General features: G+C 43.8%; 1 protein-coding gene across 3 annotated transcripts in view; it reads right to left on the bottom strand.

The window, feature by feature from the left end:
• The window catches only part of DHX15 (DEAH-box helicase 15), a 260,868-nt gene that overhangs the window by 107,485 nt on the left and 132,687 nt on the right, over positions 1-20,696 (bottom strand). For all 3 annotated transcript variants that reach the window (XM_033948308.1, XM_033948298.1, XM_033948319.1), the window contains exons 7-9: positions 18,652-18,738; positions 12,987-13,136; positions 1,561-1,669 (exon numbers count right to left, since the gene is read on the bottom strand). In XM_033948308.1, the coding sequence (XP_033804199.1) occupies positions 1,561-1,669; positions 12,987-13,136; positions 18,652-18,738 (346 nt within the window). The remainder of the gene's footprint in view (positions 1-1,560; positions 1,670-12,986; positions 13,137-18,651; positions 18,739-20,696) is intronic.

Below are 20,696 nucleotides of genomic sequence, written 5' to 3'. Positions count from 1 at the left end.
CTTGGAGCATTGTGTTCAATTTTGGAGACTGCATCTGGCAAAGGACATAAGATGATGAAGCGGTCCAGAGAAAGGTGACAAAAATGGTAGGAGGTCTGTACCAAAAGACGTATGAGGAGAGACTGGAAGCTCTGAAGCAGTGGTATTCAACCCAGTCCTAAGGGACCCCCCTTTCCGAGACCAAACTTTCTGAAGCAAATTGTCCTGCTTGTTAGCAGGCATTAGCACTTGCTGCTGGTGCCTTGAGATGGGGGGTGATGGCAGGCTGGTGGAATATTCTGTGACCTGTAGCAATAGTCCGGAGGGACTAAAGGATCTCTCAGGCTCTCTCTTGATGACTAAGGGTTGGAGATGGAGCTCTTCCCTGATCGATGAGTAATCCTTTGTCATCTAGCTATTTAGGTTGGAAGAGATTTCCCACCTTATTTTTTCAATGTCTGAGGCCATGAGGCTTTCCTCAGTCTCACTAAATCCTCATAAGGCACCCCATTCTGAATGGTCTTTAGGGGGCCTTTTAAACACTTTCCCCTTCACAAGATGTTTTCTTGTATGATGGTGGTGGAGTGGGAGACTGCAAATAAGCCCTCTGGGGGTCCAAGGTGATTGACAGGCTCTATATTGGAGTGGTTTTGTTGTTTGACCAAGTGGATGCACTGGTCATGACTATGACCAAGAAGACTGCCATTCCTGTAGAAGGGGGTTTGGCTCTCAGAGACACACGAGGAAGCTGGAGCAACAACTAAGTTGGCTTCTTTCATTATGGTAAGCATTTAGGCTGTCATATACATGTGGATAATGGCGAGCCGGTTGATGTAGTATATCTAGACTTCCAAAAAGCTTTTGATAAAGTTCCTCATAAGAGGTTCCTGAGAAAATTAAAGTGTCGTGGGATAGGAGGAAATCTTCAATTGTGCATTAAGAATTGATTATCAGACAGAAAACAAAGGGTTGGGTTAAATGGCCATTTTTCTCAATAGAGAAGGGTAAATAGTGATGTGCTGCAGGGATCTGTACTTTGACCGGTGCAATTTAACTTATTTATAATTGATCTGGAAATTGGAATTACGAGTGAGGTGATTAAATTTGCAGATTACACTAAATTGTTCAAAGTTGTTAAAATGCATGGGATGAACACAGAGGATCCCTAATCAGAAAATAATGGGCATATATTAAAAAACTAAGGTCAGTACTGGGCAGACTTGCATGGTTTGTGTCCTATATATGGTCATTCAGTTGAGGATTGGCCGAGGATGGGCTTCGACAGCTGGGATGGTTTAGATGGGCTGGAGTGAGCTTTGATGGAGACTCCAGCAGATGGAACCTAAACACAGTACCAAGCAGAGCTCTGGGTTTCTGGCTCAGAAATATCTAAGAAAAAGGACAATTTAAATTAAATCATTAATTTATAAAGAATGTATAGTTGGGCAGACTGGATGGACAATTTGGGTCTTTATCTGCCATCATTTGCTATGTTTGTACACCACATTGACCTGTTTTAAATTGCAGAATATCAAATTTTAATAAACAAACATATAGAATACCTAAGCCAAAGATTCATACCTGGTGGGTCCATAAAATCAAAGTGCACCAAGTCATCTATACCAAGTTTCTTCAGCTGTAACACTACTGATCCCAAATTAGATCTCAGAATCTCCGGGTAAGTATTGTCCTGAATAAAAAATAACCAAAACAATGAAAAATGTAATCTTATTTCACCTTCACCATTTAGTTTTCAAACTGTTGATGATATTACAAAGCCAGTAAGAATAAGGAGCACTTCCTCATTAAGAAACCCTCACTAAACTAGAGCTAAACTAGAGCTGTCTAATTCTCTCTTACCTCTGGTTTGATGTCCTCATTCTTTCTTGATTTATGCTGTTACCATCTTTATTTCTCCCCAACCTGGACTATGCCATTTACCTTTCTTCCCAGGCTATACTTTCACTTACAGTTCAGATCACTTCCCCATCTCTTTATCCCTTTTTTGCAGCCCATTTTCTTCCACTGTGCTCAACCATAGTTTACACTCCTTCCTTTTCTTCTTCCCATCTGCCCCCACCCCCAAATTCCTGTCTTTCATCCACCTCCCTTTACACTGTACGCTGTCACGTTGATCTAGACTATTTTTCCCATGCTGGCTAGTTTTTTCCAGTTTCATAGAATCCCAGGACACAGGTGGGCTATGTAAATATCAAAAAACAAAAGGAATTGACCCCAAAATATCCACAAAGAAGAAAATCAAGAGAAAACCAAAAAAACTCTGTGGAGTGACGATGTTCCCAAATGGACTTTATTTGAAAGTATCAAAGTTCCAAAGGTACACTAAAATCATCCACATAAAATAATTCCATCCACATAAAAGTAAATCATCCACATAAGAGCCTTAAAGGACCTAGTCCGCTAGGGATACAGGGCCCAACATGGTCCGCGTTTCGACAAAAAGTCTTCTTCAGGGGTCCCTGGGGGTCCTATAAAGGTGAGTACGTGGGAAACAATTGTGTGTCTCACTTCCGGCTCACCACACAATTGTTTCCCACGTACTCACCTTTATAGGACCCCCCAGGGACCCCTGAAGAAGACTTTTTGTCAAAACGCAGACCGTGTTGGGTCCTGTATCCCTAGCGGACTAGGTCCTTTAAGGCACTTATGTGGATGATTTACTTTTATGTGGATGGAATTATTTTATGTGGATGACTTTAGTGTACCTTTGGAACTTTGATACTTTCAAATAAAGTCCATTTGGGAACATCGTCACTCCACAGAGTTTTTTTTGTTTTCTATGTAAATATCATGCAGGGCAAATAGGAAAATCTGAAGCAGAAAATGTTCTGGTGAATCTAGAGGAAGAATGAGCTAAGTCACCATCAGATGTTTGACTTAAGTATTCTAAGGCAGTGTAAGCCTGACATTTTTTATTAAATTTTGCAGGGAAGACCATATTAAATAAACTACACAGTCATTAAAATTTGGCTATCTTGGCCAATTCAAAACAAAAATCTCTCCAGCCATTCAGCAATAGATTTACTTGAATGTTTTGGGTCTTGCCTTGTAGCATGACTTACAGGAAGATTAGGTTCATACCTTGATAATAAATCATCTTTCTAGTAGAAAGGCATATGAGACTTGAACTAGTGGATTATTCACCACTAGTCACGAGGTACCATGTTTCTCCGAAAATAAGATCTATCCCAAAAATAAGCCCTAGCATGATTTTCAGGGTAGGTCTTAATATAAGCCCTGCCCCAAAAATAAGCCCTAGTCACCAGCAACAGCGCTTCCCGCCGCGCAGCCGAACCCCCGCTGACACTTCCATCTCTCTCTCCCATTAGAACGCCGCCGACCATGATACCAATATACTTTGCAAATGGCAGCGTTGGCAAAAATCTAATTAGGCTGCTTCACGGCCTTCTCCATCCCAGGCGTTCCATGTGCCGTGTTGCTGTTGACATCAGAAATGCGGCATAGGAACGCCCGGGAGGGAGAAGGCCACGAAGAAGCTTAGATTTTTGCCGACGTTGCCATTTGCAAGGTATATCAGTCTTGCAGTCGGCAGCATTCTAATTGGAAGGAGAGATGGGGGGGGAACAGAAAGATGCTGCACGGGGTGATGAGAGGAAGGGAGGGATTGAAGCTGTGCAAGGGTTCTGCTGCACAAGGAATGAGAGGAAGGGAGGGAAGGTACATGGGGATGGGTGAGAGGGGAGGAAAGATGCTGTACATGGAGGGGGGGAGAAAGAAAAGAGGAAGAATTGGGGTGGAGGAGAGGAAGGGAGAGATGATAATTCTACATGAAAAAAGAAGACCTACCCAGAAAATAAGACCTAGTGCGTTTTTTGGGTCCAAAATTAATATAAAAGAAAGTGTCTTATTTTCGGGGAAACATGGTATGTAGAAGGAATCGGCTACATTCTTTTCTCTCAGCTCCGCCTCACAGGGCTGTGTTGTAGCTCCTCCGTTCGTACTCAAGCAGTTGACATTTACTAGAAGAGAAGAAATACGGAGGTGGGATATGGGGAACTCTATGACCGAGCCCATTCTATTTTGCTCTGCAAGAATTAAAATGCAAAAAAAAAAAAAAAAGAGAACATAAGAATTGCCGCTGCTGGGTTAGACCAGTAGTCCATTGTGCCAAGAATTCTGCTCTCGCGGCGGCCCCTAGGTCAAAGACCAGTGCCCTAACTGAGACCAGCCCTACCTGTGTACGTTCGATTCAGCAGGAACTTGTCTAACTTTGTCTTGAATCCCCTATAACAGCCTCCGGAAGAACGTTACAGTATTCTACCACTCTCTGGGTGAAGAACTTCCTTACATTTGTACAGAATCTATCCCCTTTTAACTTTAGAGAGTGCCCTCTACCTTGGAGAGGGTGAACAACAACCTGTCTATCTACTAAGTCTATTCCCTTTATTATCTTGAATGTTTCGATCATGTCCCCTCTCAGCCTCCTCTTTTCAAGGGAGAAGAGGCCTAGTTTCTCTAACCTCTCACAGTACAGCAACTTCTCCAGCCCCTTAACCATTTTAGTCACTCTTCTCTGAACCCTTTCGAGTAGTACTTCATGAATGGCGAGCAGTGCTGGACACAGTATTCCAGGTGGGGGTGTACCATGGCCCGGTACAGTGGCATGATAACTAACCCCCAAGGTGGACCCTAGGATCCGGCAACTATGATTTGGGTTATTCTTCCCAAGGTACATCACACTGCATTTGTCCACATTAAATTTCATCTGCCACTTGGACGTCCAGTCTTCCAATTACCTAAGTCTGCCTGCAATTTTTCACAATCCGCTTGCATTTTAACAAATTTGAACAGTTTAGTTGTCATCTGAAAATTTAATCAAATCACTCGTCATTCCAATTTCCAAATCATTTATAAATAAGTTAAATAGCACCGGTCCCAGTACAGACCCCTGCGGCACTCCATCCCTTTTCCAATAATTTCTAGTATATTGTTTGTTTTCTTGGACGTCATCACACAAGGTTTCAACGTATTGTCCACGATGACACCCAAATCTTTTTCTTGAGCACTGACCCCCAAGGTGAACACTAGTATCTGGTAACTATGATTCGGATTATTCTTCCCAATGTGCATCACTTTCCATTTGTCCACATTAAATTTCATCTGCCATTTAGACGTCCAGTCTTCCAATTTCCTAAGGTCTTCCTGCAGTTTTTCAGTCTTCATGTATTTTAACAACTTTGAACAATTTAGTGTAATCTGCAAATTTAATCACCTCACTCGTAATTCCAATTTCCAGATCAATTATAAATAAGTTAAATTGCACCGGTCCAAGTACAGATCCCTGCAGCACATCACTATTTACCCTTCTCTATTGAGAAAAATGGCCATTTAACCCAACCCTTTGTTTTCTGTCTGATAATCAATTCTTAATGCACAATTGAAGATTTCCTCCTATCCCACGACACTTTAATTTTCTCAGGAGCCTCTTATGAGGAACTTTATCAAAAGCTTTTTGGAAGTCTAGATATACTACATCAACCGGCTCGCCATTATCCACATGTATATGACAGCCTAAATGCTTACCATAATGAAAGAAGCCAACTTAGTTGTTGCTCCACCTTCCTCGTGTGTCTCTGAGAGCCAAACCCCCTTCTACAGGAATGGCAGTCTTCTTGGTCATAGTCATGACCAGTGCATCCACTTGGTCAAACAACAAAACCACTCCAATCACCTGTCAATCACCTTGGACCCCCAGAGGGCTTATTTGCAGTCTCCCACTCCACCACCATCATACAAGAAAACATCTTGTGAAGGGGAAAGTGTTTACAAGGCCCCCTAAAGACCATTCAGAATGGGGTGCCTTATGAGGATTTAGTGAGACTGAGGAAAGTCTCATGGCCTCAGACATTGAAAAAATAAGGTGGGAAATCTCTTCCAACCTAAACAGCTAGATGACCAAGGATTACTCATCGATCAGGGAAGAGCTCCATCTCCAACCCTTAGTCATCAAGAGAGAGCCTGAGAGATCCTTTAGTCCCTCCGGACTATTGCTACAGGTCAAAGAATATTCCACCAGCCTGCCATCACCCCCTGTGCCTTTGCCTGCCCCAACCCCCATCTCAAGGCACCAGCATCAAGTGCTAATGCCTGCTAACAAGCAGGACAATTTGCTTCAGAAAGTTTGGTCTCGGAAAGGGGGGGGGAAGGTCCCTCAGGTCCTAGACAGGTGAAAGAGACACCAACCCCCACCTTCCCAGCCCTTAAGGGAGTTGAGATGGTTCCCGCTACAGAGAAACTGCTGTAATCCCAGTGGGTTTGCCAGGAATGGCAACCTATGAAGGCATCAGAGTGATCCCCTTCCCCAACCATAGGTGTTTTCCAAATCAGAAATGGCCTGCCATATAAAGCAGTGGTCCCCAACCCTGTCCTGGAGGACCACCAGGCCAATCAGGTTTACAGGCTAGCCCTAATGAATATGCATGAGAGAGATTTGCATATAATGGAAGTGATAGGCATGCAAATCTGCTTCATGCATATTCATTAGGGCTAGCCTGAAAACCCGATTGGCATGGTGGTCCTCCAGGACAGGGTTGGGGACCATTGGTATAAAGGACAGAGGGAGTCAGTATCTCTGTTCAGCCATTGGCTCCTGCAGTAGGGGTACCCCTCCAAAGGGTGAGAGAGGTCAAGAAGAAGGGGTGGGATTTGGACTTAGCCCCTTGGGAATTTAGATGAGTACCTTGCCAAGATATTGCCCATGGGTACCAGGGTTCAGTCTCTGAACCAGAAACCTGGGAGCAAGGCTGTTAGGCTTTACCAAACAGTGCAGTCTTAGCCTACATTGTTGGGAGCTAGGCAAAGAAAGCTCAGTTATTTACTGTAACAGGTGTTATCCAGAGACAGCAGGCAGATAGTCACACATATAGGTGATGTCATCCAGGGAGCCCCGATGCGGACATCTGCAAAAGCGCTTTTGCTTTAAGAACTTTAGAAAGTTTGCGACTGACCGCACCGCGTATGTGCGATTGCCTTCTCGCCCGATGTAGGGCACGCGTCTCCTCAGTTCAGATAGCCAGCTAAAAAGCCAACCAGGGGAGGTAGGTGGGTTGTGAGAATATCTGCCTACTGTCCCTGGATAACACCTGTTATGATACTGTGCTTTATCCCAGGACAAGCAGGCAGCATATTCTCATGTATGGGTGACCTCCAAGCTAACCAGAGTGGAATGGTGGGAGTGTTGGCGATTAGGAAAATAAATTTTGTAATACTGCTTGGCCAACGTGGCTATCCCATCTGGAATAGGATTCCAGACAGTAATGAGAAGTGAAGGTATGAACCGAGGACCAAGTAGCAGCTTTGCATATTTCCTCAACAGGAGTAGATCTAATGAAAGCTACTGAAGCTACCCTAGCTCTGATTTTGTGGGCTATGATTCGACCCTCCAGTTGCAGCGCAGCCTGAGATAACAAAAGATGCAAGCAGCCAACCAGTTGGAAATTGGCCTCTTGGAAACTGGATGCCTCAACTTGTTTGGGTCAAATGAGACAAAAAGTTGTGGAGAAGATCTATGTGATTTAGTTATTTGCAAATAGTAGGCTAATGCTCGTGTGCAGTCCAGAGTATGAAGAGCTGTTTCTCCAGGATGAGAATGAAGCTTGGGAAAAAAATACTGGGAGCACAATTGAGATGAAATTCCGTAACAACTTTGGGTAACAGTTTTGGATGAGTGCTGAGTATCACCTTATCATGATGGAATACTGTAAATGGTGGGTCCGCTACTAAGCTTGTAGCAGACATGAGAGAGATGAGGAAGACTACCTTCCAAGTGAGATATTTAAGATGAGCCACAGATATTGGTTCAAAAGGAGGTTTCATTAATTTAGCAAGTACTATATTGAGATCCTAAACCACTGGAGGTGGTTTGAAAGGTGGTTTGACATTGAAAAGTCCCTTCATAAATCTGGAAACCACAGGATGAGCAGAAAGAGGTTTTCCATCTAATGGTTGATGAAAAGCAGTAATTGTACTGAGATGGACTCTAACAGAGGTGGATTTGAGGCCAAATTGAGATAAATGAAACAGATAATCCAGAACTGAAGACAAGGCGGTATACTGAGGCTCCTCGTGATGATCGCACCAAGCAGAAAACCTAATCCATTTCTGATTGTAACATTGTCTTGTGGCGGGTTTTCTGGAAGCATCCAAAATGTCTGACAGATTGTGAAAACTGAATGGTTGAAGAAATGCCGAAAGGAACCAGGCTGTTAGATGTAGAGATTGCAGGTTGGGATGAAGAAGAGAACCGTGAATCTGTGTTAAGCAGAGACAGAAATATTGGTAGAAGAAGAGGTTCCCTGCTGCTGAGTTGCAGTAGAAAGGAGAACCAAGGATGACTGGGCCACCAAGGAGCTATCAGAATCATAGTGGTAGATTCCCTTTTGAGTTTGATAAGTATCTTGAGAATAAGTGGAAATGGAGGGAACAGAAATAGGAAGTTGTTTGTCCAATCCAGGAGAAAAGCATCTGCCTTCAGGCAATGAGGAGAGTAGAATCTGCAACAGAACTGGGGCAGTTTGTTGTTGTGGGGGGGAGACACAAAAAGGTTTATTTGAGGAGTTCCCCATTGAGAAAAAATTTGATGGAGAATCGGTGAATTGAGCATCCATTTGTGAGGTTGCAGGATGTGACTTAATTTGTCTGCCAGCAAATTTCTCTCTCCTTGAATACAGACAGTTCTCAGAATACTGTTGCGAGGGATTGCCCAATTCCAGATAATCTGAGCTTCCTGGCAAAGGAGAAGGGATCCTGTTCCTCCCTGCTTGTTCACATAGTAAACGGCTACTTGATTATTTGTATGAATGAGAGCATTAAAAATCGCTCCGAGTTCCAACAGATTTATGTGATTTCAACGATCTGTGGTGGACCAATGGCCTTGAGTATGGAGACCATTTAGGTGAGCCCCCCAAGCATAGATTGAGGAATCTGTTGTGAGAACCTTCTGGTGAGGGGACTTTTGGAACAGCAAACCTCTGGAACGATTGGAAGAGAGCATCCACCATTGAAGAGATTGCCGAAGAGAAGATGTCACTGTAAAGTATTGGGAGAGCGGATCGAGAGCCTGTGAATATTGAGAGGCCAGCATTCACTGAGGAATCCTTAGGTGAAGTCTGTCAAAAGGCATCATGTGAACTGTAGAGGCCACGTGACCCAGGAGAACCATCATGTGTCTCGCCAACAGTGAAGGGTGGACACTTGTTGGCAAAGTTGCACTAGAACATCTTGACGCTGCTGGGGAAGAAATGCTCTGAGTTGCACAGTATCTAGAAGAGCTCCAATAAACTGCATAGTCTAAGAGGGCTGCAGCTGAGATTTGGGAAAGTTGATTTTGAATCCCAAATTTTATAAGAACAGTATAGTCTGTTGAGTCGCTACTGTAACCCCTTGAGACTTAGGGTCTTTGATGAGCCAATCGTCCAGATATGGAAAAACTTGGAATCAGTGATTTCGTAAAGCTGCTACCACTACTATCAGGCAATTGGTGAAAACTCTGGGAGAGGGCACAAGTCCAAAAGGTAGAATCTTGAACTGGTAATGCTGATTTCCCACTTGAAATCTGAGAAACTTGAGAGGCTGGATGAATGGGAATATGAATGTAAGCCTCCTTGAGATCCAGAGAGCATAACCAATCGTTATGACCCAGAAGGGGATACAAGGACACCAGAGACAGCATCCAAAATTTCTCTTTGATGAGAAATTTGTTGAGAGCTCTGAGATCCAACATCGGTCAGAGACCTCCCGTCTTCTTCAGGACAAGGAAATATCGGGAATAAAATCCTTTGTTCTGCTGGTCAAAAGGAACCTTCTCGATAGCATTGAGAACGAGCAGAGCTTGAGCTTCCTGGAGAAGAAGGAAGGACTGAAGAAGGTTGGAAGGAAACTCTCTTGGCAGATGATCTGGGGGAGTGTGAAGGAAATAAAGAGAATAACCTTCTTGCATGATAGTGAGAACCCAGAGATAGGAAGTGATTAAGCTCCAGCGATGATAGAATTGGAGCAGAAGACCTCCAATGGGAAGAGGGAGAGACAGAGATGTACTGATTGAAATTATGCTCTGCATGAGATGGTCAAAACGGCTGATTTGACTTGGAAGCAGCAGGGGTCTGAGCCTTCTGAGGACATTGCTGATGTTGCTTTTTCTGCTGTGGCCTAGCCAGAGGCACAGACTTTGGGGTACAATGAAGATGGTTAAGGTTTAGAGGCTGAAGACTTAGACTTTGGCCTTAGCAACGAGTTAAAGGATTTTTCATGCTCAGAAAGCTTTTTGGTTGCATTTTCTATTGAGGCTCCAAAAAGTTCCTCCCCCAGGCAATGAATATTGGCTAACCAGTCTTGAAGGTTAGGGTCCATATCCACCACTCTTAGCCACGCCAGTCTTCTCATGGCTATTCAATGTGAAGGCAGGTATTTGAAATAGGTTGGCATGGTCTTAATCCAGTATTTCAAATACGAGGTGAAATAAAAGTTGTAATTTAGGACTCTGTTGGCCAACATAAAATTTTGGTATAAACATTTCCCAAACTTGTCCATCGATCTACTGTCACGCTCTGGAGGTACAGTAGCATAAACTTTAGAAGGGGCAGACTTCTTCAAAGTGGACTCCACTACCAGAGACTGGTGAAGCAGCTGAGGTTTGTCGAAGCCAGGAATAGGAATAATTTTATATTGAGAATCCAGTTTTCTAGGGGTTGCTGGCACAGAGTATGGAGATTCCAAAATCCTACGAAGGATCTGCTTTAGGATGCCATTCAGAGGAAGCTTAAGCAATTCTTTAGGAGGATGTTTAATATCTAATTCTTCCATGTACTCCTTTGAATATTTAGAGTCTGCCTACAACTTTATTTCTAGGTCCGTACCCATCTGCCTAATGAAACGGGTAAACGAGAGTGGTTTAGTTGGTGAAGGTTCCCAATGAGAAGTAGAACGAGGAGAAAGCTCCGCTTAGGAACCGTAAGCTTCCATGGAGGAAGGTGATGCCCCATGAAAAGATTGAAAATGAAGATCTGAATCTTCAGGAATGGAGGAAGACGGGTACCGTCTTTTGAAACAGTACTGAGGTGAAGAAGCAGGTGAAGCATATAGCTTATGCTTGTCAGAGTGTGCAGGAGAGGGATGCTTAGATTTTGTAGCATGTTTTCCAGACTTTGAGAAAGAAGGGCATGGAGATGAATGTCTGGAATGACTCAATCTGTGCCCAGAAGTAGATACTCTATTCATATATGCTCCAAAGAAGCAAAACAATACCTAGAAGAGCGATGCTTCGGAGAAGGTGACCAATGTTTTGATGATCGATGCCTCGGTGAAGGTAAGGTGCGGCGCTTCAATGAAGGGGACTGAAGCTTTGAGGAGCAATGCTTTGGTGAGGTAGATCTATGCCTCGAAGACTGGTGTCAAGAAACATGGTTCAATGACAAAGATCAGCAACATTGGTACCTGCACTTGGAATGGAACGATGCTCAGACTGGGCCGGTATTGGAGGAGTCGACATGGGAATGAGCATTTGAAACATGTCCTCAAACTTTAACTTAAAGAGAGCATCGAGCTTCTCTTTAAAAGCTTGCACAGATACCTGGGGTGTGGATATCGACATCACTTGTGCTGCGGCTTGCTCCGGTGAGGAAGACATCGAAGAAGATGCACCTCTAGAAATGGAAGTGAGCCGCATCAGAGGTCTTTGTTTGGCTGGTACGACTTGACTCTGTACCTTTCCTGAGACCCCGTCTGGGAAGCTGGTGGCTTCTTAGTTGGCTGACCTAACGGATGAACAAACAGCGACTCCGACATGGACACCGGTATCTCTGGTGATGTTGATGCCTTGGATGTCAAGGGCTTGGACAGTGTCTGAGGTACCCGAGAAGCATCCATGGTATCGAAAAGTTGAAGTATACGGTTTTTAATGGACTGCTTCTGTAGCGATGCGCAGTGCAAACAAGATTCCACACGGTGGTCTAGGCCCAGGCACTGGATGCACCACTTGTAGGGATCGGTAAGAGAAATAGTGCGTTGGCACTTGCCATACTTTTTGAAGTCAGTTAATGGGCGGGACATAGAAGGGAAAACTGCCTCAGCCAAATCAAAGTCTGAGGGCTGAGGCGGAGGGCAAGGCCCCACCGTCAAAAACGGGAAAATAAAGAAATGAAAGATTTTTTTTGAGAGAGAAAAGAAAGAATCCAAAGGAAGTAGAAAAAGATTAAAGGTTTTGCTAGCGAGCAGGCACAAAATAAACGCAGGCGCAAAATAAACGCTTTTTCTTTCATTCTGAGTGGTTATTCAGCTTTTGTTGTGCGGTGTTTTTGCATTATATTAATCCATTACTTATTTGAAGTAAGAAATGATACATTTGAGACAACCCTGCAAAAAGCTCTTAATATTTGAGGGGGGCATGAAATCCAAGTATCAGCATGCAATTTCTAGGTGCCATGGCAACCTACCATCTGCGATTTGTCAAGGCCTGATTTATATTATCATGGTTATAATAAAGCTTAATTTTTGACAGTAGAGAACTGCCCCAAAGCCCATAGAGATTTAAAGGGCTTCAGGGCTTTTGCTGCCAGTAGCTGCTAGCACAGTTTGGAAAAGAAAAAATAAAAAAAGGGCAGGGGGGTAGGGTGTTCGTCATTTTGTTTGTGCTCAGAATATAAAATCTAAATCTGATTGGTAAACCACTCTTATGCTATCGTAAAGAGTAGTATATTAAATTCCTGCAAATAAAAAAAATCCAATGAATAAATGGTTGAATCTTTGTTGAATAAAGTACAGTATATCCTATAAATTACTTTTTCAATGGAGGTTCTTGCCATCATCATGGTTTCGGATTAGATACTGTATATAAATTGTATTAAAATACACATCACTTGAGTCTCATTCACAAACTTTTTCAGCATTGCATATGCTTTGCAAATCATTCAAAATTGCTAGCAGGATACTAAAAGAAACACCCAAAACTAAATCTCAATTTCAACACCTACCTGCATTTCTGTTTTGTAGGCTTTCTCTGTATAAAGTCTGAAGCACTTGCCTGGTCTGGTACGACCAGCACGCCCTGCCCTCTGCTGAGCAGAAGCTTTACTAATGGCAGTCACAAGAAGAGATTCTACTCTGATACGAGGATTGTATACCTATTCAAAGAAATGAGGAAAAAGGATAAGGAACTGTCACAAACCCTCAGAATACTGTAATATAGAAAAGGGGGGGTGGGGAGGGGAAGAGAGTCTTTGGACATAAATAGTAAAATGAAAAATAAATTAAGCAACTTAGCAGGTATTCACTGTTACTTGTTTTTACAGTGAAAACCCGTTTGGTAGTTATTTGTGAACTAAATACCTGAAGATTGAACAATGCCAAAATGGAGTTGTTAAGACTATCTAGTTCACCGCCACTGGTACACAAGCCATCTGTTCTCTCTTAGACATCAGAGAATTGGTTGCTGTTTGTTATTTTAAAAGGGGGGGGGGTGAATGTAACTTGCTTAAAGAAAAACAAACAAAAAACAACCACAAACAAAAAAGGTTAAGCTTGGTTATCAAGACAATGAAGGAGTAGAACAGCAATAACCAACATTTATGTGGCCAGTTTAGCTATAAGGTGAAATTTGTTCTTATTTGTCAATTTCCTTTCCTTGAGCCCTGCTAGATGAAACCAGACAAGCATGTTACACCACCCAATAAGCTGATGAGAGGCAGAGAACACAAGCCTTCAATGACATCACTAGTATAAGGAATGGTGCAGCCTTGGCATCTGTCAGTATGTTACTGCCCAAGCTGAAGCTGAATACAAAGTAACAATAAATGATGGCAGATAAAGACCTACATGGTTCATCCAGTCTGCCCAACAAGACGGACAGAGCTGTGCCTGCCATACTGTGTGGGCTCCAATCACCTATGCTTCAACACTGACTGTTAAGTCTCCACCATGCCCACAATATACAATAGGCAGCCAAGCATGATAGAATCTTGGTTATAATCATATTGTACATCATCTCCAAGTATTACTGACAGTATTCAACTATGCCCCGGACCATAAGACGCAGACTAGATTTAGAGTAGGAAAACAAGGAAAAAAAACCATTCTGAACCAAATTGTGCACACAGCCTCCCTCACTCCCTGCCAGGCTCTGCACCCAACCTCACAACCTTTGCCAGGCTCTGCACCCTGTCCCCCCTCCCTGCCATACTCCGTTTCCTGTTCCCCCTTCCCTGACCTGTAACCTGCCATCCCCCCACCTCTGGTGGTCTAGTGGTAGGCTGGGACATGAGGGATCCGTCCCAGCCAACTAACAATCCTCCTCCCTCCCCGTACCCTTTAGTAACACGGCCCACCTGCCAGTCCTTCCTTTTAAAAAACCTCCGCCCACCAGCCCTTCCTTTTAAAACACCCCCACCCCGCAGTACCTTTTTAAACACCCCCTGAAGCCTGGTGGTCCAACAGTGTATGGCCCGGCAGGAGTGCACCGTTTGCACTGCTGCCTGGGCCCACCCCGCTTTCTGAATGGCTGCAGTCAGTTCTCGCGGAGCAGGCCCAGGCAGCAGCGCAGACAGCACAGTCCTGCCAGCCCATACACTGCTGGACCACCAGGCTTCAGAGGGCATTTAAAAAGGTACTGTGGGCAAGGGTTTTTAAAAGGAAGGGCCAGCGGGTGGGCTGTGTTATTAAAGGGTATGGGGGGGGGGGGGGGTCATCTTCGCTCCATAAGACGCACCCACTTTTTCACCCCCTTTTTGGAGTTGGAAAAAGTACATCTTATGGACCGAAAAATGTCCAGTCAAAATGTCTTCCCTTTCTCCTTGAGCTGCACAGCACATGACAAAGTGATCTACAACACTGGAGCTGCCAAAGCTTCACATCTTTTGCCATTTGTGGAACACAGTCTAGAGCACTGCTTTTCAACTGCCGGTCTGCGGACCGGTGTCGGTCCGCAAAAAAATTTCTGCCGGTCCACACAGGGCCGGCAAGATCGAGTCGGCAGTTAAATTTCCTGCCGACTGCAGTAGTGTTGGAAGGCTGCTGTTCCACCCAGCCTCGGGCGATCAAGACAGGCTGCCGACAGCGAGGCCTTCCCTCTGTGAGTCTTGCCTGTTCGGAAATAGAAGTTGAAACAAAATAGGTGTGACTCAGAGAGGGAAGGTCCAGACGTCGGCAGCCTGTCTAGATCGCCGCCCCTGCCGAGTTGCTGAAGAGGACCGCAGGAAAGGTGCATGTGTAAGGGAGAGAGCTGCAGGTACAGGTGCAGGTGGAAGGGAGATGGTCAGCGTGTGTGGGAGCAAGATCCTTCGACAGTGGCTGTCTACCCTCCCAGCAGCTCTCGTACTTGCTAGGGCAGTGATTCATCAGCAACTTCCTCTTTCCTCAGAGGCGGCAATGGACCCAAGGTTGCCTAAGTAAATCACTGCTGCAGGCAAGAACTGCTGCTGGAAGGGGAAGAAGCCACTGTTGGAGGCTGTGAAGCTGCTGGATAAAGGGAGAGCTGCTACTGGACCTGGAGGGAGGTAGAAGGAGAGATGCTGCTGGGAGGGGAAGAGGGAAAGGGATGGGAAGAGAGTTACTGTTGGATAGGGGGAGAAGGGAAAGGAGAAGGACAAAAGGAAGGAAACAGCTGGCAGGGAGATTACAGAAGGGGAAAGGGGTCAGGGTGGAATGGAGAGATTACATTACATTACATTAGTGACTTCTATTCCGCTTGTACCTTGCAGTTCTAGTCGGATTACAAAAAAGCTAACTGGACATTTCCAGGAAAATTACAGTTTAGGAATTAGGATTACAAAGAAGATAACTGGACATTTCCAGGGGATTTGCAATTTAGGGAGCTGTATACATAGTTGATACTTTGGAGAGAAAAAATTACAGGAGAGGGTGAGACTTTGAGGGGGGATTTACAAGGGAGGGGAAAGGACAAGGGGAAGAGTTAAGATATCTGGATAAATTTTTTGAATAGCAGGGTTTTGATTTCTTTTTGAAATGATTTAAAGTCGTTCGTTGTTGTCAGCAAGTTGGAGATGGAATGGTCAAGTTTCGCTGCCTGCATTGCTAGTAGGTTGTCAAACATCTTCTTTTGCCGAGTACCTTTGAATGGGGAGTAAGTAAATGGGGTCTGAGTTCTTCTTTGTCTAGTAGTTGAGCCAATCAGACCATAAGAACATAAGAATTACCACTGCTGAGTCAGACCAGTGGTCCATCATGCCCAGCAGTCTGCTCACACTGCGGCCCTCTGGTCTAAGACCAGCACCCTAACTGAGACTAGCCCTACCAGCGCACGTTCTTGTTCAACAGAAACTTGTCTAACTTTGTCTTGAATCCTTGAAGGGTGTTTTCCCCTATAACAGCCTCTGGAAGGGCGTTCCAGTTTTCTACCACTCTCTGGGTGAAGAAGAACTTCCTTACGTTTGTACGGAATCTATCCCCTTTCAACTTTAGAGAGTGCCCTCTTGTTCTCCCTACCTTGGAGAGGGTGAACAACCTGTCCTTATCTACTAAGTCTATTCCCTTTAGTACCTTGAATGTTTCGATCATGTCCCCTCTCAATCTCCTCTGTTCGAGAGAGAAGAGGCCCAGTTTCTCTAATCTTTCGCTGTACGGCAGCTCCTCCAGCCCCTTAACCATCTTAGTCGCTCTTCTCTGGACCCTTTTGAGTAGTACCGTGTCCTTCTTCAGGTACGGCGACCAGTGCTGGACGCAGTACTCCAGGTGAGGGCGTACCATGGCCCAGTACAGCGGCATGATAACCTTCTCTGATCTGTTCATGATCCCCTTCTTTATCATTCCTAGCATTCTGTTTGCCCTTTTTGCTGCCGCCGCACATTGTGTGGACAGCTTCATCGACTTGTCGATCAGAACTCCCAAGTCCCTTTCCTGGGAAGTCTCTCGAAGTACCGCACCGGACATCCTGTATTCGTGCATGAGATTTTTGTTACCGACATGCATCACTTTACACTTATCCACGTTGAACCTCATCTGCCATGTTGATGCCCATTCCTTGAGCTTGATTATGTCACGTTGCAGATCTTCGCAATCCCCCTGCATCTTAACTACTCTGAATAACTTCATATCATCCGCAAATTTAATCACCTCGCTCGTCGTACATATGTCCAGATCATTTATAAAGATGTTAAAGAGCACGGGTCCAAGCACCGAGCCCTGCGGCACCCCACTGGTGACGCTCTTCCAGTCCGAGTATTGTCCATTTACCCCCACTCTCTGTTTCCTATGCTCCTGCCAGTTTTTAATCCACGTGAGTATTTCACCCTCAATTCCATGGCTTGCAATTTTCTTAGTCGTTCATGCGGAACCTTGTCGAACGCCTTCTGAAAATCCAGATATACAATGTCGACTGGATTGCCCTTGTCTATCTGTCTGTTTACTCCCTCAAAGAAGTGCAGCAAGTTCGTCAAACACGATCTGCCTTTGCTAAAACCGTGCTGACTGGTCCTCATCAACCCGTTTCCGTCAAGGTGATCAATGATGCTGTCCTTTATCAGTGACTCTATCATCTTTCCCGGTACAGAGGTCAGACTCACTGGTCTGTTGTTCCCCGGATCTCCCCTCGAACCTTTCTTGAAGATCGGTGTAACATTCGCTACCTTCCAGTCTTCTGGAATCTTTCCCGATTTGATCGACAGATTGGCTATTAGTTGAAGCAGTTCAGCTATGGTCCCTTTCAGTTCCTTGATGACCCTCGGATGGATGCCATCCGGTCCCGGGGATTTATCACTCTTAAGCCTATCAATCTGCCTACATACCTCCTCTAGACTGAGGGTCAATCCTGTCAGCCTGGGGAGTATTAAGAAATGTGTCAGTTTTGAGAAAGGAAAGATGTTAAACATTAACTGTGAGGGCCGCAGAAAAAAATAGTTAATGTCTTATTAAAGAAATGACAATTTTACATGAGATAAAACTCTTCTTTCCTTTAACAGTTAAAGGAAAGATTTATAAACTATAAAGTTTTATCTCATACAAAATTATCATTTCTTTAATAAGACATTAACTTTTTTTTTTCTGAGGCCCTCCAAGTACCTACAAATCCAAAATGTGGCCCTGCAAAGGGTTTGAGTTTGAGACCACTGAACTAGAGGAATGGCATCCATCTGCCTGCTGGAGAGAGAGCATACTAATTGACCAGAAGAAGTTCCATCCAAGAAGAACACCTCTCTCCAAGTATTGGTAGATGTGTGCTATCCTACTAATCTCTAGATTCATCTGCTGCTGTTGCTAAAGAAATGCTGCTATCATGCAATGGTGGAGATTTCTACACTCCCCACTGGGGATCTGTGAATTTTAGCTCAACGGAAATTTTGCAATTTCACATATATGTTAAACAAAGATATTCTATTATGTTAATACAAGTACTTTTCTAGTGCTCATTCAGCTAAGGAAGGAAACAGAGTCTTGCAGAATGCATTTAAAACTTCAGTCTTACTTGCATGCATCATTAACACCACAAAGCAAGTTAGTGCCATATAAATACTACTCAGTTAGCCAAATGTAACAATCCATACTAAAGAAATATTAATGCAATAAATCAGGAATGGGTGGTCTTTGCATAATTATAACAATTTGATACTAAACTGCACAAGGGGAAAAGGCGGTAATCAAAAGAATATGCATATTTCATGAAAAGTTAAAGTATCAATTTATGCTTACCTTTTGCTTAGCAAATCCAGGATCAATGACAAATACAACACCATCTATAGTTAATGACGTTTCAGCAATGTTAGTGGACACAACTACCTGTTGAAAGAATTTAGATCAGTAGTGGTAGAATACTGTTATCAGTACTTTTTAGTTTGCTGGGTTGTTTTTGTTTTAAATAGAAAAGACTGCAGTAATTTCTACATTCTAGTATAAATACATGAGACAGGTATTTATGGCTCAAGAATGGCCTCATCGAACTGAAGACTACAGATTCCAGGGCAATTCAAATGGTTTTAAAGAAATCTAACAACAAAGACAGACCTTCATAAAATGAGAAAATCTGAAATCCAGAATGTGGACTTGAGCCTTTTCCTCCAAGGGCAAAGAAAACAGTTACTTACCTGAAACAGGTATTATCCAGAGACAGCAGGCAGATATTCTCACAGACGGGTGATGTCATCCATGGAGCCCAGTGCAGACAGAGCAAAAGCATACTGTCAGCTAACTTCTTTGGAAGTCTCGAGACTGTCCATACTGTGCATGGGCGAGTGCCTTCCTTCTGTTATGCTCAGCCTGGGCTACCGTTGGAAGGCCGTGTTACTGCACATAAAGTTAGAGCAATGGCAGCTTCAGTAGCTTTTCTCCATTCCACTCCTATTGACATTTGTAAAGCAGCCACCTTGTCCTCAGTCCACACTGTCACATCCCAAACAAGATGCTAGGAATTATTAAAAAAGGGATGGTTAACAAGACTAAGGATAGTATAATGCCTTTGTATCAGGTTCAAAGAAGAGCGACCAAGATGATAAAGAAGATGGAACTCCTCTCGTATGAGGAAAGACTAAAAAGTTTAGGGTTCTTCAGCTTGGAAAAGAGAAGGCTGAGGGGGGATATGATTGAACTCTACAAAATCCTGAGTGGAGTAGAATGGGTACAAGTGGATCGATTTTTAACTCCATCAAAAATTACAAAGACTAGGGGACACTCAATGAAATTGAAGGGAAATACTTTTAAAACAAATAGGAGGAAATTTTTTTTCACTCAGAGAATAGTTAAGCTCTGGAATGCGTTGCCAGAGGTTGTGGTAAAAGCGGATAGCGTAGCTGGTTTTAAGAAAGGTTTGGACAAATTCCTGGAAGAAAAGTCCATAGTCTGTTATTAAGATATGGGGAAACCTCTACTTGCCCTGGATCGGTAGAATGGAATGTTGCTACTCTTTGAGTTTTTGCCAGGTACTAGTGACCTGGATTTGCCACTGTGAGAACGGGCTACTGGGCTTGATGGACCATTGGTCTGACCCAGTAATGCTATTCTTATGTTCTTCCTACCCGACGTTTGCTCGAGGGACCATTAAATCTGTAAAAAAGCTAAGCAGCCAACTAGGGGAGGTGGGAGGGTTGTGAGAATATCTGCCTGCTGTTCCTGGATAACATCTGTTATAGGTAAGTAAACGTGCTTTATCCTAGGACAAGCAGGCAACATATTCTCACAGATGAGACGCCCTAGCTACTTCAAAGATGATGGATTGACATTAAAAGGCCAAACCAACTATCCCATCTGGAATGAGTCTCCAGACAGTAATAAGAACATAAGAATAGCCTTACTGGGTCAGACCAATGGTTCATCAAACCCAGTAGCCCGTTCTCACAGTGGCAAATCCAGATCACTAGTACCTCACCACTACAACTAAACAATTTGTGAATACTCTGGATGCTGATGCGAGGCCAAAGGTTAGCACCCTGTATTGAAAATGATGTGTACCTATTTGAAACCGGAAGTACTTTCTATGGGCTAGAAGAATAGGGATGTGTGTGGCAGCTTCTTTTGAGATCTAGAGAGCAAAGCCAGTCGTTCTTCTCTAAGAAACATAGAAACAAGATGGTAGATAAGGTCAAATGGCCCAACCAGTCTGCCCATCCACAGTAACAATGATCTCTTCCTCTCTCTAAGAAATCCCATGTGCCTATAAAATGTTTTCTTCAATTCAGACACAGTGTCTCCACCACCTCTTCTGGGAGACACTTCCATGCATCTACCACCCGTTCTGTAAAAAA

The sequence above is a fragment of the Geotrypetes seraphini genome, chromosome 1 (genome assembly GCF_902459505.1).
Source record: "Geotrypetes seraphini chromosome 1, aGeoSer1.1, whole genome shotgun sequence".
Classification (NCBI taxonomy): domain Eukaryota; kingdom Metazoa; phylum Chordata; class Amphibia; order Gymnophiona; family Dermophiidae; genus Geotrypetes; species Geotrypetes seraphini.
Note: the sequence above shows the minus strand (reverse complement) of the source record. Positions and strands in the feature narration are given on the sequence as shown.